The following is a 15,070-nucleotide window of genomic DNA, read 5'->3' on the forward strand; positions in this document are numbered from 1 at the left end:
TATATGAAGTTTGCTCATGATGTAGGTAATTTAACTTTTAAGCATATTCCGTGATAGCCTAAACAAGTCATAGTTTTAATGTTATTAAAGGAATCTTTACATAGTACAAAGCAAAGACTGCCATTTGTCTATAGTTCTTTTGTTTCATAACAAGCTCAGTCGGGCATCAACTAGTCAAACCTTTTATTGACCGTATGGTGCGATAGAAATGAGGCTAACATCCTTGTCCGTAATTTGAAGTGTCAAGGGTCATCTGGAAGATATAATGCCATTTCTGTACCCTTGATGTCTTTTTAAGTGAGGCTCCACTTAACCCTAACGGGACACGTAGTTCTCTTTTACAAAACTTTGAAAAACTACAAATGGATTTCGACACTTGCGTAATAAAATATTTTAATGCATGGACTTTGCTTCGATATTGTATTATGTTATGTGACAACGCAAAACGGACCAAATTCGAGTCTTGTTGCGGAAATTGAGCCCACCTACCTAATACCTAATATGTTATGTGACAGTAATGTTAGAGTTCATTCCACACGCGTTGGAGTGTCGGTAAATATCATTAAATAAAAAACTAACTGGGTTAGGTTAGTATAGTAGTAATAACATAGTAATTTAATTTTGTTAAAATTTATTCATTTATATCATAAGAATACCTTATAAATAATAAATTGAGAAGAGTGTAAACTACCTCAAATGTATAGATATTTTTAAATTTAAAGACTAACGTAGTTTTATCGACATTTGATATCAACCAAAAACGTTTGGCTTATATTATACGAAAATGTTATCTCGACAGTTCACTTCGTGAGACAGGGAATTAAAGAAAGAAAAAAATGTTAAGTATGTATACACTTTCAACCAATAACTTACAAAAAATAAATAAATATATATTATTTATCAATATTACAGGACACATTCCTTTGTCCAATCACATATCATGTCGCTTGTCAAAGTGCCATCGTTTCATCTTTCATTTTACATTCTCACCTACAAATAATCAGGAAAGACACATAAAACATTAAACAATTTTTTTAAATAAATTTTTATTTTAAAAGCAAAACTACAATTGCTTTCAATAACTGATTGTAAAATAACACATAGAATACTCCACCAGATAAACTACTCGATATTTAACCTAATCTGTAAATACTGAGAAGTCGATAATAATGATTAGATTTAGATCAAGACCTGCACGAGATAGCTGCAGTTTCGATTCGTAAACAACAAACAAATGCTATTGCCAAATACCAATAAATGTATAATGTGAAATTCTAGGTTCACTATTTGCAAAATAATAGGATTAACTAATATTTAGTAATAACAAAATATTGTTACTTGGTGCATAAATCAAAAGCTACATTCAATTAAACAATTACGGGCTTCTAATACGACCATCTTCTTCTAGTTTAGGCAGACTAAAAAGTGGCAGTAAGAGACAAAATATGTATACACATAGGTGAATTTATGCTTTGGCTGTCTCACTTAATTAGATTTCAGTTAAATGTTATCGTAATTTCCTTTTTTTATGAAATACACAAGTCGCTTTCTCAGGGTACGTAGTCGTAGAGCATTATTATGACTGTTTTAATGGTTTCCCATTTTAGACTTCCATGGGTGATGATGTATTATACGTAATAAAAGTATAGAAAAAATATCAGAGGTATGCAAATATTTAACAATAAAAACACGAGAATGTCTTTATTCTACGGAATTTATTTTTGTGCACAATGTTATTAATACTCGTTTACCAAATTTTACGTTCCTGAAATAAAATATTTAGGTTGTATTTCTACAATATCATCATAACACTTAAAGCGTAAGTAAAACAAATAAACAGGTCATAAGGTCATATATCTGTGCAAAGAGTGGTAAAAAAATATTACGGTCTAGAATTTAGACATTCGTCAAAATTGACGTAATGCGGTTACTGTGTCTTCCGTAATTATGTTTAAACAGTTAAACAATCGTTAACACTTTTGCTCGCTAGTCCCCTTAGATATATTACTGTCGTGTACATTTAGTTATTTTTAACTGTTACGACGATAGAAACATTGTGTAAATCGTAGGAAAAGATGTCTTTCATTTGGTAAGTAAATAGATTTTACATTTACGACGTGTTCCCCGGAGGCAAGTATGTGTTCTCTTTACTCATAAGTCATACTTATCCAAGATATATTTTATTAAGTCTATGGTTATACTAAAATAAAAGAGTAAAATGTTGCCAAGCTACAAAACACGAAGCGTCGCTTTGCTGTAACCGCTTGGCGCTTTGAACTAAATTTGAATTGACTTGACATAACTTGTGCCGGCGTCATAACAGCTGTTCATCCCAACCTCTTAGTTTCGTTTTCAGTGAGTGGAAATCGGTTATTTCAACAAAACACGTGTTCTGTTCGTTTGGGACAGCAGTTATTGACTACTTATACTCTAATTTCCTTTATTACCTACGATGGAGGCTGATAACAGCTCAAAAGGTACGTAAAATACGTAATCTCCAAAATAGGTGAAGGCGTGCTTAACGCATGTTACAAAACAATCAGACTTTAGAATAAAATTAATATTAGCTATAAAAATGCATATAATATTACTTTGGGTTGAAATGGTATACTGTTGCGACTCGACGGGTATTTTTATCCTAGAGCCAGTAAGATCGTACAATACATCTTAGAGAGATGCTTACGTTTTACCAAATCTTGGAATAACAGTTATTTTACGCTATCATAAAAATATAATAACTTTATTAATAAACGTGGTATAGTAATATTATAATGTGTACGGTTCTGTTTCACATAAAATCATGTAACATCAAGTAATTAATTGTATGTAAAATAATTACAGCTCCAGTTACTCGACTGCGCAGAAGGTTATCTGTCGAGTCAACAGAAGAAAGGTCGTCCACACCAAATACGCCCACCAAAAAACGTGGTAGGCCACCAAAGTTGATACAAATTGATGAAAATGGTAATTTTTTCCAGTATCTACTAGGTTAATAGATTCTTATTGAAAAGTAATCCCAATTGATTGAAATAGTTGTCTCATCATACATATCAAAGAAACAATAAGTCCTTACCTTAGCTTTAACTTTCCATTATTGTTATTTGAATTGCCCCATTTAATTCAAATTGTTATAAAACCTGATTGTTGTATATTAACATTCATCTTGGTGTTTAATATGTACTCAAGGCGATTTTAATTGAAAAAATTGTTTTCAATGTTTGGCAATTTTTTGATAATACATATTAACCTTAGGACCTTTTTTTTATTTTTAGAAAAAGAAGTTGTGTACCAACAGTTTATATCAACCAAGTTAAATTTAAAGATGTTTTCTCTTGTAACGTGTAGATCATATAAGTATTTTAGATACATCTAAAATACTAATATTAGTTATTATCATTAATGGGTATAATATTTTAATAATATCTTTTTTTTAATTTACAATAACAATACTTTTACAGATGTAACTCCACAAAAGTCCACACCAAAACGTGTCACAAGGAAAACAACTAAAGAAGGCTTGGAACCTTTGGACGAAAAACCATTGACACCAGTTAGAAGAAGTACTAGGACCAAATCAAACACAAGTATTGTCTCTGATACTGTAACTACTACTACTGGCGATACTCCAAGAGCAAAGCGGGTCACAAGAAGAAACTCACAATTAGGTTTGCAATCTTTTCTTTGCCATATTTATTTCATAAAATTTTGCTTAGCTTTGATGTGTTACTTTAATTTTTGTGCCTATTATACTATTAAAATGTTACAGGCAGTGACAGTGAAATCCTTTTAACACCTGCCAAGCAAACTAGAAGAACACGAAAGGTTTCAACACCAAATCTAGATAAAGGCAAGTGTTTCTCTTAATAAATATTTGTTGCCATGTAAATAGATTTCTTGCCAATTGACAGGTCAAATTTATACAGTTTAATCTACAACTTAAAAATTCTGATTGAGCAATTTCTATGTCTATAGTCCACAGAAGTTATTTAAATATGGTCTTTTCTTTTTCAAGTTTTTTGGTTGTTAAATATTTATTATTGTCTTTTACAGATGAAATTGAAAAAGGAGTACCACAGATAACTGAAATTATTGCTGAAGAAGCAGAATTTGTTGAAAAAAGCTTTAACACACCATCTCATTCTCCTTCAAATAATAAGAGTAAAAATAGCTCTGGTATAGTTATTGATGAAGCTGAGAAAAAGTCAGATAATATTGATGATTCTAAAAATAAATCTGTAGTAAAATCCTCCAGTCCCCCATCACCAGATATTCAGAAGGAGAATATATCACCTGGACCAAAGCATAACAAAAAGGGCAATCTTTCAGCCGATACAATAGACCTATTAAATAATGTGGACAAATTTTCCAAAACTGATAATCTAAACAAAACAACATCGTTTATGGAATCAAACATGAAACCATATAAAAAAAGAACTATGTCATGGACAATAAATTCTTCAACATCCAATGAAACTCTGAAACAAGAACAAAATGACATTAATTTAAACAAATCTCGAAACAATAATGAATCTGGAGTTGGCAGTTTACCTCAAAATTCTCAAAACTTGAAAAGTGTAAAAGTTATTGTAGATAAAATGGACATTGATCAAATATGTAATAAATCTGGAACAGAAAATAAACACAAAGACATATCAAGTGAAGAACTATTTAACAAAGACCCTAATGATGTTTCAAAGTCAGAAATAATAAAAGAGGAATTCAATACAGAAATTAATATTCAGAAAACTCAAAATACTCAAGATCAATTTGTTCCTGATGTAGATGTTTCTTCACCAAATGTCAATGTTTCAATGAATAAGTCTAAAACAGACAAAAATATGAATTCTTCTAGTGCGGAAAAAATGTTTAATGACAGTGTTGAGCCTATGGATATTGATCAAACTATACCTGAAAGCATGATAATACATGAAGAAAACGAATCTTCTACAGATATAAATAACAGATCCCGTAAAAGTAGCTTATCATCTGAGTCTAAAAGAAAATCTTCAGTATCACAGGCTATGGAAACTGAAAATAAAAGTACTTTGATATTATCACAGAATGTTAATGATAATCCCTCACAATTAAATATTCTGGGAAACAGTCCAATGCCATCACACAATACGTTTTTATCTAAATCACTTGTAGATTTGGATAAAACACAAAATTTGGATAAGGAACCCAAGAATCAATCCATAACCTGCTTAACAAGTACCCCATTACAACAAAAATCTCTACAAAAGCTTATTGCACCAATGAATGCATCAATTATTAAATCAACTGATAACATTGATGGTACTCCAAAAAGTTTCATCGATACCAACTCGCCTTTAACGAAAAACGACAATATTGCACTTTCCTCTGCAAGTAAAAGTCTCAAGGTAGATGATGATTGTGAAGACAAGGTCCCAGAAGATAAAATAACGAATATTGATCAATCAATAAAAAATGTTAATGATAGTCAGAAAAAAGATGATTGCAAAAATATATCTATGAGTAACAAGTCTAATGTTCTCAATCCTAAGGATGAGGACAGTAAAAATAATGTGTCATCTGAATCCGTTAAGCCAAAGGAGGACAAATTATTAACGAATACCTATTCTAGTGATGAAGATTCAAGTGACGAGATGCCAAATTTCAAAGGTAATATTAATGAATCTAAGAATAAATCAAAAAAGAATAAAATGATAAATGATGAATCTGATGATAGTGAGATATCTAATGATGAATCTATCGCAAAAAATGACTTAGTAAATGATGAAGCTGAAGATGCTGGTGATGATTATGAATCGGGAGATAGTCAAGATGACGAGGATGTACGATATGCCAAAGAAAACGAAATTATTGATAAAGGAGTGACTCTTACGTCAGACGAGGACTTCTCAAATGACTCTGATTACGAAAGAGATTCCTTCATTGTCAGCTCTGATGAAGAAGACAATCAGTTGTTAGAAGGAACCGAAGATGACTTATCAATGAGTGATAATGAACTTAAAATGACAGCGAAGTCAAAGAAAAAATACAATGAACGTATGATCAAAGAACAGAAGAAAGCCTCTAGGGAAATGTTTGAATCCCGTCACAAACTAAATATTAAGAAAAAGAATGTCATAGAAGATGATAGCGATTCCAAATCAGATGATGACGACTCTCCTAAACAGCGAAAAAAAAATAACAGGATGCGATTAGATTCCAGTCACGAAACCAGTGGGCTTAATGAAAGCAAGTCCCGTACTGAAATCAAGAAGCGCTTGTCTGAATCTAATGTAAATGAAACAACTGACGAAAAAGAGATGACACAAATGAATGTGAGTTCTGAAGAAACAGACCCACTAGCCACTTCAATGAAAAAAGATCCAAAATCTCCCAAGAACGGGGATAAGCGAACAAATACAACACTGGACTTTGAAGTATCATCAAATAGGAGTCAATTGAACAATCTCGAAAATGATGAAGAAAATCCTTTGGAGTCTGAAAAAGATGATGAAACTTCGTCAGACAGTGACGCAAATAATATAATTAGTAATTATGATTCAGTTCTGAGCACCCTGAACAAAGCTAGTAAAGTTGACACATCTCTTAACCTAGACGTGAAGAAAAAGATGAAGAATAAACGAGCCTCCATAATTGATGAGCTTAATCTAACTCAGTCTGGTAAAAAAGAAAGCTTGTCAAACACAACCCTGAAGCAAAATCCTAATAAAAAAGATTTGGTTAAAGATGATGATAATTCGTCGTCTGACTCGATCAATCTCAATCTACTTATTTCTGAAGATAGCAACACTGATTCTATAAATACTAAAAATGAAGATGAATCAGCTTCTTTGAAAAAGAGTGAAGTTAAGATTGATCTCACAAATAGTGGAGAGGGTAAGTTATATGTTCTGCTTGTATTTTTTATTATTATCGCCTATCAACGTAAATAAAGTATAGCTTAAATTATATACATGTTAAATAATAAACTTTTTTAGGTTTGTGTAATAAAACATGTATCGTAGAAGTCAGACATAGTGAATGAGAGGGTGTGCCCCTGATTAGATTAAGTGGATTGGATATTTTCAATAGACTTTTCATAAATCCAAACAAATAAAAAGAACGTGTGTACTAATGTACGCGCGTTAGAACTTATACTTCTTTGGCGTAAAAACATAAAAATTGTATCTTTCGCCTTAAAAAACTAAAATGTTGACTATTGCTAACTTTAGGGTGTCGTTTTTTTGTGACGGTATAAAAAATTTTAGTGTCATTATTTTTCCTTAACATGCCAAAAGAACTTTAAAAAATTTATGTAAAAGTTTGTACCTTTTATTTTGTTATGAAATGTTTTCAAATTAATGTTTTTTTTTTATTTACCAATAAACATCATGACATTAAATAATTATTTTTGTAGAAAACATGGATTGTGGTTCAGAAAACCTCTTCTTCATCGACACAAAAGGAAACCTTGAAGACGGTAATTATTTATTCTAAAATAATAATTTAACTTTGATTGTTTTGAACTCCCTTTGTGCTTGATAAGCCAATGTTTGTTCATTTCTAATTTTTGAAATAATTTTATTAATTTTTTTAGATGCACCGGCAGAAGAAACGATTATCAAAGACAAGAATATTTCCAATATTAAAACACCTAAAAGTGATAAGAAGAAACAAAGATTGTCTAAATCACAGGCTGATATTAATGGTATGATAAATAGAATATTTCTGTTATGGAAGAATCAAAAATAATTGTTTATTTTGTACTAATAAAAATAATATGTGCGATCAAAAAAAACTTTTCAGCTTTATGTTAGTAAATATTTTATTCATTTTATTTCAGTTACACTTATTGAAGAAATTGATCATCAAAATCCATCAAGTGCTAAAACGCCTAAAAGTGATAAGAAAAAACAAGTCTTTGAATCGATTGCTGATAATGGTATGAAAAATATATTTATACATTAAAAACCAGCTCTTCATCCTTTTTAGGTCTGAGCCTCAGATGTCTGTATCTGTTTCATGAACATTTCTCAATCTAATAGGTAAGTCTACTTTTTGGATCGAAGGCATGATATTCCTTTCTTATACTTTCACTGTACTCTTAAATACCACCTTAGGCAAAAAGTTTTTTTACACAACCGGGATCGTCACACAACGACGTCAAGGATAAGAGTTAAATTTTTTATATTTAAACATACTAATATATTATATTTTATTTGAAATGTAATGAAAATAATTCATTAATAATAATTATATGTAAATAATATATTTTATCAATTTCATTTTAGTTACATCAACTAAGGAAACCATCAAAGATCAGAATATATCAAATGTTAAAACTCCTAAAAGTGAGAAGAAGAAGAAGCAAAAGTTATCTGAATCTACAGCCAATATTGAGGGTACAAACACTAATTATAATTATGCCGCATTTATATAAAAATGAGGGTAGATTTAGAAATTCATTCAATTGCAAAATAAAGGACCGGAAATATATAAAAAAATTCACTACATTTGTTTAATTTATAATTAGAGAGAGTATTGATATATCTTTTTACTTTTAGATGCCACGACTGAAGATAAAATTGTAATACAGAATACTTCAAGTGTAAAAACTCCCAAAAGTGAGAAGAAAAAGAAGCAAAAATTCTCTGAATTTGCTGCTGAAGAAAATGTTGATGGTGAGATCAGTTTTTATATACTACTATTGTTGAAGCAAGATATAACATTTTTTGCCTCATGGTAACATTTGTTTTTGTCAAACTTCTGTGAGATAAATATGTATATAATAGTGGACTATATGTGATGAAATCTATATAATTTGGACATAGTTGAAATGAGCCTTCTCTTCTCTCTTCGGCATTGTGACTGTCCATTGAAGGTTTACATGAACTGAGTGGCCTACCTGTTTGACCTATATTCTATATAAAATACTAATTCTAACCGAAACACATCCCATTGAAAAGTCAAGGTATCATTCCCTAACAACCTAAAAATCATAGTTTTATATATGTGTGAGTGTTACATAGATTTTTGAAGTGAAACTTCTATAGGCCCATGAGGGTAATTTTTTTACGGAATGTCACGCAGATGTGCAGCGTTTTTGTCGAAGAAAAATGAGATGAGACCAATCGAGAGAGAGAAAGGGAGATGGAGAAAAATATACACGCGGTTGGGATGTATTCGTTTAGTAGTTACATATTTGACCTTTTACGATTAAATCCTTTTGGTTTGCCTTCCATACAATGATACACTCTACATAGCATTACACCCAGCCTCAATTAGGACTATTTAAAAATAAAAAGAACTTTTTAAGTTGCCAAAATAAGTTTAAACTGCGGAGTTGTATACCTTCTCTTTATTTTGGGTAATAAACTCTACCTACTACTACTACTGATGACTGATGACTACCGGCATCATACGTTTACTTTTAAAGATTTCAGTTCTTTTGTTTTAATGAAATTAGGATTAGAGTCCCTTGACTGTCGTTATATAGACTGTATATAAAATTCATTTGTATGTATGATTTTAGAAGCCATGCAAGTCGAAGATCAGAATACTTCAAATGTAAAAACTCCTAAAAGCGAAAAGAAGAAGCAAAAGTTATCCCAGTCACATACTGATATTGATGGTAAAAGTTATTTTTATCTTTTAACAGATACAACTATTGTAATTTATTTTTAAACATGATGCAAACGCCAACTAAAGTAACGTCAAAGGTGTTCCATGCAAATCTAGGTATAGAAAATATTAAAAAAAAAAAACTCTTTAAAATATTAAATAACATTGGGATTGAAACATAAAATTTAATTTTTAAGTATCTTTAATAAAGGCAATTTCTTATAGTTGAGCCCGAGAATGATATGGACCAAAACGCTTCAAGTATTAAGACTCCTAAAAGTGAGAAGAAGAAGAAGAATAAATTAGCCCAATCAGCAGTTGATATTGATGGTGAGATTAAGATTAGAGAGATGAAATTGTAGTTCAAAAGTAGTTACAAATATAATCTGTATGTTTAATAGTTTCAGACCTGAATTTGTCGCAAGCAAAAACTCCTAAAAGTGACAAGAAGAAAAAGCAAGATTTTTCTGAATCTCAAGGGAATATTCAAGGTATTAAAAATTTAATTTTAAATTTATTGTTAATACATAAATCAGTCTAAATTAATTGTTTTAACTTATTTTCTCATTCTCATAATAGCCGTAAGACAATTTGAAACAAAGAGACGAAAGAGCATTTTGTTAATAGTAAAATTAGTTTTTGTTTAATACCTTTTTTTTAATGTCTGTACTAATATCATACAAAGATGTTTGTAAACTGATAAACATTAATAGCTTGCTACATTATCCTTGAGTCCCCGATATAATAATATCGTATACATACTTATTATATGAAAATATTTTCAGAGCTGGACTCCTCACATGTGAAAACTCCCAAAAGTGCAAAGAAGAAAAAGCTTAGTTTATCGGAATCACAGACAAATATTCAAGGTGAATATTACTTATTTAAATTTGTTTAATTGTGAAATAAGTATTTATGTAAATTATAAAAGTTTTCAACAAATTAAACTAAATGTTATTTTTTTCTAGTTACAGAACTGAACTCATCCAACGCCAAGACACCGAAAAGTGCAGAGAAAAAGAAACACAAATTATCTGAATCGCAATATAATCAAGGTAAATCCGTGTTTAAATAAAAAATTATTCACTTCATTTTCTTATTGATCTTGTCAGGAAAAGGTATATAATGTAACATATATATAATTTTTTTTTATTTTATTGGACCACAAAATTAGGACAAACACATGTCAACATCAACTTACATACGAAAATATAAAAAAATGCGGTGCCGTCCCTAGAACATGTGGACACGACCAGCGAAATTAAGTGAATACAATAAAGTGTCAAAACAAAAAAACAAACAAAAATCTAAAAATAATGTATAGATATATATATTCTACGTGTGTATGTCACGGAACTCCTCTTAATTCACTAGTTTGCTTATAACTTACTACCATTAATCCCCATTGACTAGGTATGTTGTTTCTAACATGAAGAATGCTATAAATTAATCATCGGTTAGATTTATCAGATTTTGGAAAATGTGTGTCTTATACACACAGATCAGGGTTGTAGTTATTATATGTGTGCCTTAATAAGATCTTGGTAAAATAGTACATATTTTAATTGTTACTTAAATATTCTCTTTTTCAGAGCTGGACTCTAAAGCGAATACTCCTAAATCTGAAAAGAAGAAGAATCAAGATGCGTCACAGGCAAATATTGAAGGTAAGATCGTGCAGAGAAAGTTTTAAAAAATATGTGCCTTAATTTAAAAATATATTTTTAAATTCAATTTATTGATATTGTCTGTATATAAATTACTTGATATTGTCTGTTCAAGTAAATATTATCTTGTGAAAAAGGCTATTTTTTGAAGAAAGTTTAGTTATTACTATAGTTTTTCAAAGTTTACAAGTGTAGATTGTTCTACTACACTATAAATTCGCAATTTTTATCATGATATTTACATATTATTTTGGGATATTTAATAAAAAAAATACTTTCAGAAGCACCAATAGAAGAAATTGTTGCTGAGGTGAACTCTAATGTAAAGACACCTAAAAGTGACAAGAAAAAGAAAAGAAAGTCTGGCAATATTGAAGGTAATTTCACAACACTGTCCATATACATCTCTATATATTTTTTATTTATGTTGAAGTATTTCTAATAAATCAACTCGCACGGTGATTAATGATATAAATTAATTAATATAAAGTGATATAGAAAGCCTTATATAGCTGGTACCTTTTATTAGTTTCCATAAAAATAATATTTATGTTTTACATAAAAATGTTTAAATAGTGAACGATAATCCATAGTAGCCGTTATACAAAATCTATTCTTTGCCAAACATAGTTTTGAGAAAAAAAAATCAGCAATATTTTTAAGATTTTTATTTCATTTCAGAAGCTAATGTCGATGAAGAAGTTTCAGTTGTCAAGACACCTAAAAGTGCTGAGAAACTTCCTCAAAATAATGTTGAAGGTATGTATTTTTTACACATTCACATATTTAAAGTCATGTTATCTGTATGGTAACTCATACTTTGTGTACCTTGACCATACGATGATTGTCAATATACACAAAAACATCCATAATGTATAGCCGGGATTCAACGCGACCTCGAGTTTGGGAATAACATCCTTAACTATGCTTAAAAGTCATTTTTAGTCAAAACTATAATAGTATAATAGTCGCAGTAAAGTAGTTAAATCAGAGAGTTCATTGAATCTCTAGACAGTTAATTCATGATCGTGAGTGAGTGAACGAAACGTTTAACGAGTTTCCTAAACGTATCTAAGCAACAAGACTAACCAAACCTAACCTAACCATTTACAATACAACAAAAGACGGAATTTCCAAGCTCTCAGATCTTCACGATAACACCGATCAACAATAACAAATGATCAATCAGCAGAGTCGACAACATGTTCACAATTTGAAACAAAAAACCACTTTGCCAAATGAAATACTCTAAAAGTAATGTGCTGTTGTCGTACTACCATCTTGTTTTACATTATTAATCAACATCCTGGCTTTCGGTCAGATGGATAGTTAAACGATTTCGACGCTGTTTTATTTAAATCAAAATGCTAGCGATCTTTAATTACCTGTCTAGAGATTAAATTAATTCTCTGATTCAATTACTTTACTACGACGCCTATATAATGACATTATATTTATTACAGATTTGGTATATAAACAAGAAATAGATTTAACAAAGACTAAAGGTGAAAAGAAAAAGAAAAAGCAGATGTTACAATCAGCAGATAGCATTGAAGGTATAATTTATTTTGATATATCATATGTGTATATTATCAATTTATTTGTAACCACTTTTTGAAACTTTTTCAATTTAACTGTTCAGAGATGAGTTCCACTCTCTTTAGCTTACATTAATTTGTGTTAAATTTTTAAAGGCAAATGTGCCCTTATAGCGAGTATTTAGATCATAAGTTTGACACCAATTCTAAATAACTTACCTATTATCATGTTTATAATTAGTATAAAATTAACATGTCATTTGCATGCCTATTTATATATGGCGGATTGTGCGAATTTTTATAATTCATTCAATAAGTTGCCTAAAATAAATTGTAAATGTATTATTTGTTGTAGTGCAAAGTGAAGATTTAGTCAAAGGTAAGAAAAAGAGGAAGAGGTCAAACACTGGTCCAGTGGAGGATATTATTGGTAAGAAGAAATATGAATTTTTGTTGGATAAAATTATTTTGTCAAAACTAAGTTACTATCTGATATACTAACTGATAAAATTTAAATTAATAATTAATTTAAAAAAATATTTTGAATATTTATTCGTGGTATTTTTGCAGAAACTGCTTCACAGATCATTGGCAATGAAATGAAAAAGAGAAAAATAAAAAATACAGATGAAACTGTGAAAGGTAAATAAAATAGAAAGTATTCTTTTTGTAGAACATAATACAAAAAAAAAACCATTTAATTATGATTAGTTTTATTTTTAATGAATTAGAATATTTGAAGTGATATGAATAATATACAATCATTATTTTATTACATTTTATCAAATTATTATTTTTACAGTAGCTGATGTCAAGAAAAGTAAAAAACGCAAAGAAAGGGAAGATGATGACCATGATCAACCGAAGGTAGATTTTTATCAAACTTATGAATGCGTTTTGTATTCAATTTAATAATTTAAATAGGCTGTATTGCCAACAACCTACTTATAAAAAACAAATCCTTAAATAAACAATCCTCATTATAAAACATGGCTTAAAGTTGCAATTTGAATGTTGTGCTAACTTTTAATCCACATTTTATAATGTGAGTTATCAAATGTTTACACCAAACAGTGAGGCATTTTATAGATAGATATAAAAGAGAGCATAGAGCATCAACTTTTTATCTGGTGTCTACATTGGTCTTTGCCTCACAACAATTCTTGTTTAAGGTCCAACCGAGTTCCTCAAAGATGACAGTTCCCCGGTTGCCCATGTCTGTCATTACCCAGCTGGCGGACAATCCAAAAATTCAAGCCAGGAAGAAGCCAAAAGTAATTTCAACCAGCCAATTTATAGTCGAGGATTATCGTAGAAAAATGCCCTCAACATATCTAGAAGAAAGTGTTTATCTAAACGATGATTCACCTGAAAAGAAGAAACCAAAGAAAAAAATACCCAAAGTGTTGCCATCAATGCCTTCGACTTCATCCTCCAACCACGGATTTACGACTACATTTAAAGTAAATGTTATCTCGGCTGAAACTAAGTTTGTCGCACAAGCTGACAACGTCGCCAACTTCAGGGAAGACCGTTTATACAATAAAAATCGAAAGCGACGCACATACGAACACTTAAAGAAACACACAAATTCCAAATTATCAAAATTTTAGTTATTTTTTTCTAATTTATGGATCTAAGCCGCCTGTTGTTTATTATTTAATTATTAAGCATTCGTTAAACGTGACTTTTGTTTTCTGATCCTTTTTTGTCTTCTTAGTTAATATACATATAAATTTGTAATTAGATATAGTTAAATTCTTTGTTGCCAAAATATGTTAACTTTTGAATTATGAATGCATTTAGGTTCTTAGTTCTTAGTCTATAAATTTTTCGATCACTCTTTTAACAGTTTTCAAATTCCATTCCACTATATTTTATTCACCTTTCCATTAGAATAATTTACTTCGGAATATTAATCTAATCTATACGGAAATCTGGCCAGCGATTTATTTTATGTATTTGGATTTGGCGCCTTTTGTGTGTTTTACGTATGAACTAGATGGCGCTAGATGCTGTTGCGAGAATTTCCTCTCGCCATGTGCCTTGTTTTCTTTTAAAAAGATGATGTTTTGACATGTTATAAGTATTGTATGTAAATAAAGCTACTCATTGATATTGAAAGGTTATTTTAAAATATCAATTAAGTAATAAAATTCTATTCTAAATATCTAAAATTGTTTTCGCTGGTCATGCCGGTGTAAACAAACCGCCATGTTGTTTTATGTGACACGACAACTTGAAATGGCAAGTATTGAAAAGATCACTTAT

The 15,070-nt window shown here is 30.1% G+C and overlaps 1 protein-coding gene across 8 annotated transcripts; it reads left to right on the forward strand.

Annotated features, from left to right (window-relative positions):
- Positions 1-2,284: 2,284 nt before the first annotated feature.
- Positions 2,285-14,923, forward strand: LOC110997441 (dentin sialophosphoprotein). Of its 8 annotated transcripts, none has more exons than XM_045629892.1 (23): positions 2,285-2,477; positions 2,842-2,964; positions 3,459-3,665; positions 3,767-3,847; positions 4,051-6,870; positions 7,391-7,453; positions 7,571-7,681; positions 7,817-7,915; positions 8,265-8,375; positions 8,538-8,654; positions 9,506-9,604; positions 9,820-9,924; positions 9,996-10,085; positions 10,380-10,463; positions 10,569-10,649; positions 11,187-11,261; positions 11,537-11,638; positions 11,943-12,020; positions 12,725-12,817; positions 13,155-13,229; positions 13,370-13,441; positions 13,602-13,666; positions 13,972-14,923. In XM_045629892.1, exons 1-23 carry the CDS (start codon positions 2,453-2,455, stop codon positions 14,410-14,412), a joined length of 5,217 nt encoding a protein of 1,738 aa, XP_045485848.1. In that variant the 5' UTR covers positions 2,285-2,452; the 3' UTR covers positions 14,413-14,923. The 8 variants fall into 8 exon arrangements, with proteins under 8 accessions (XP_045485848.1, XP_045485850.1, XP_045485851.1 ...); XM_045629888.1 differs by having other exon boundaries at positions 2,286-2,477; positions 10,563-10,649; XM_045629889.1 differs by having other exon boundaries at positions 2,286-2,477; positions 10,563-10,649; positions 13,605-13,666.
- Positions 14,924-15,070: the final 147 nt, after the last annotated feature.

The sequence above is a fragment of the Pieris rapae genome, chromosome 10 (genome assembly GCF_905147795.1).
Source record: "Pieris rapae chromosome 10, ilPieRapa1.1, whole genome shotgun sequence".
NCBI lineage: Eukaryota > Metazoa > Arthropoda > Insecta > Lepidoptera > Pieridae > Pieris > Pieris rapae.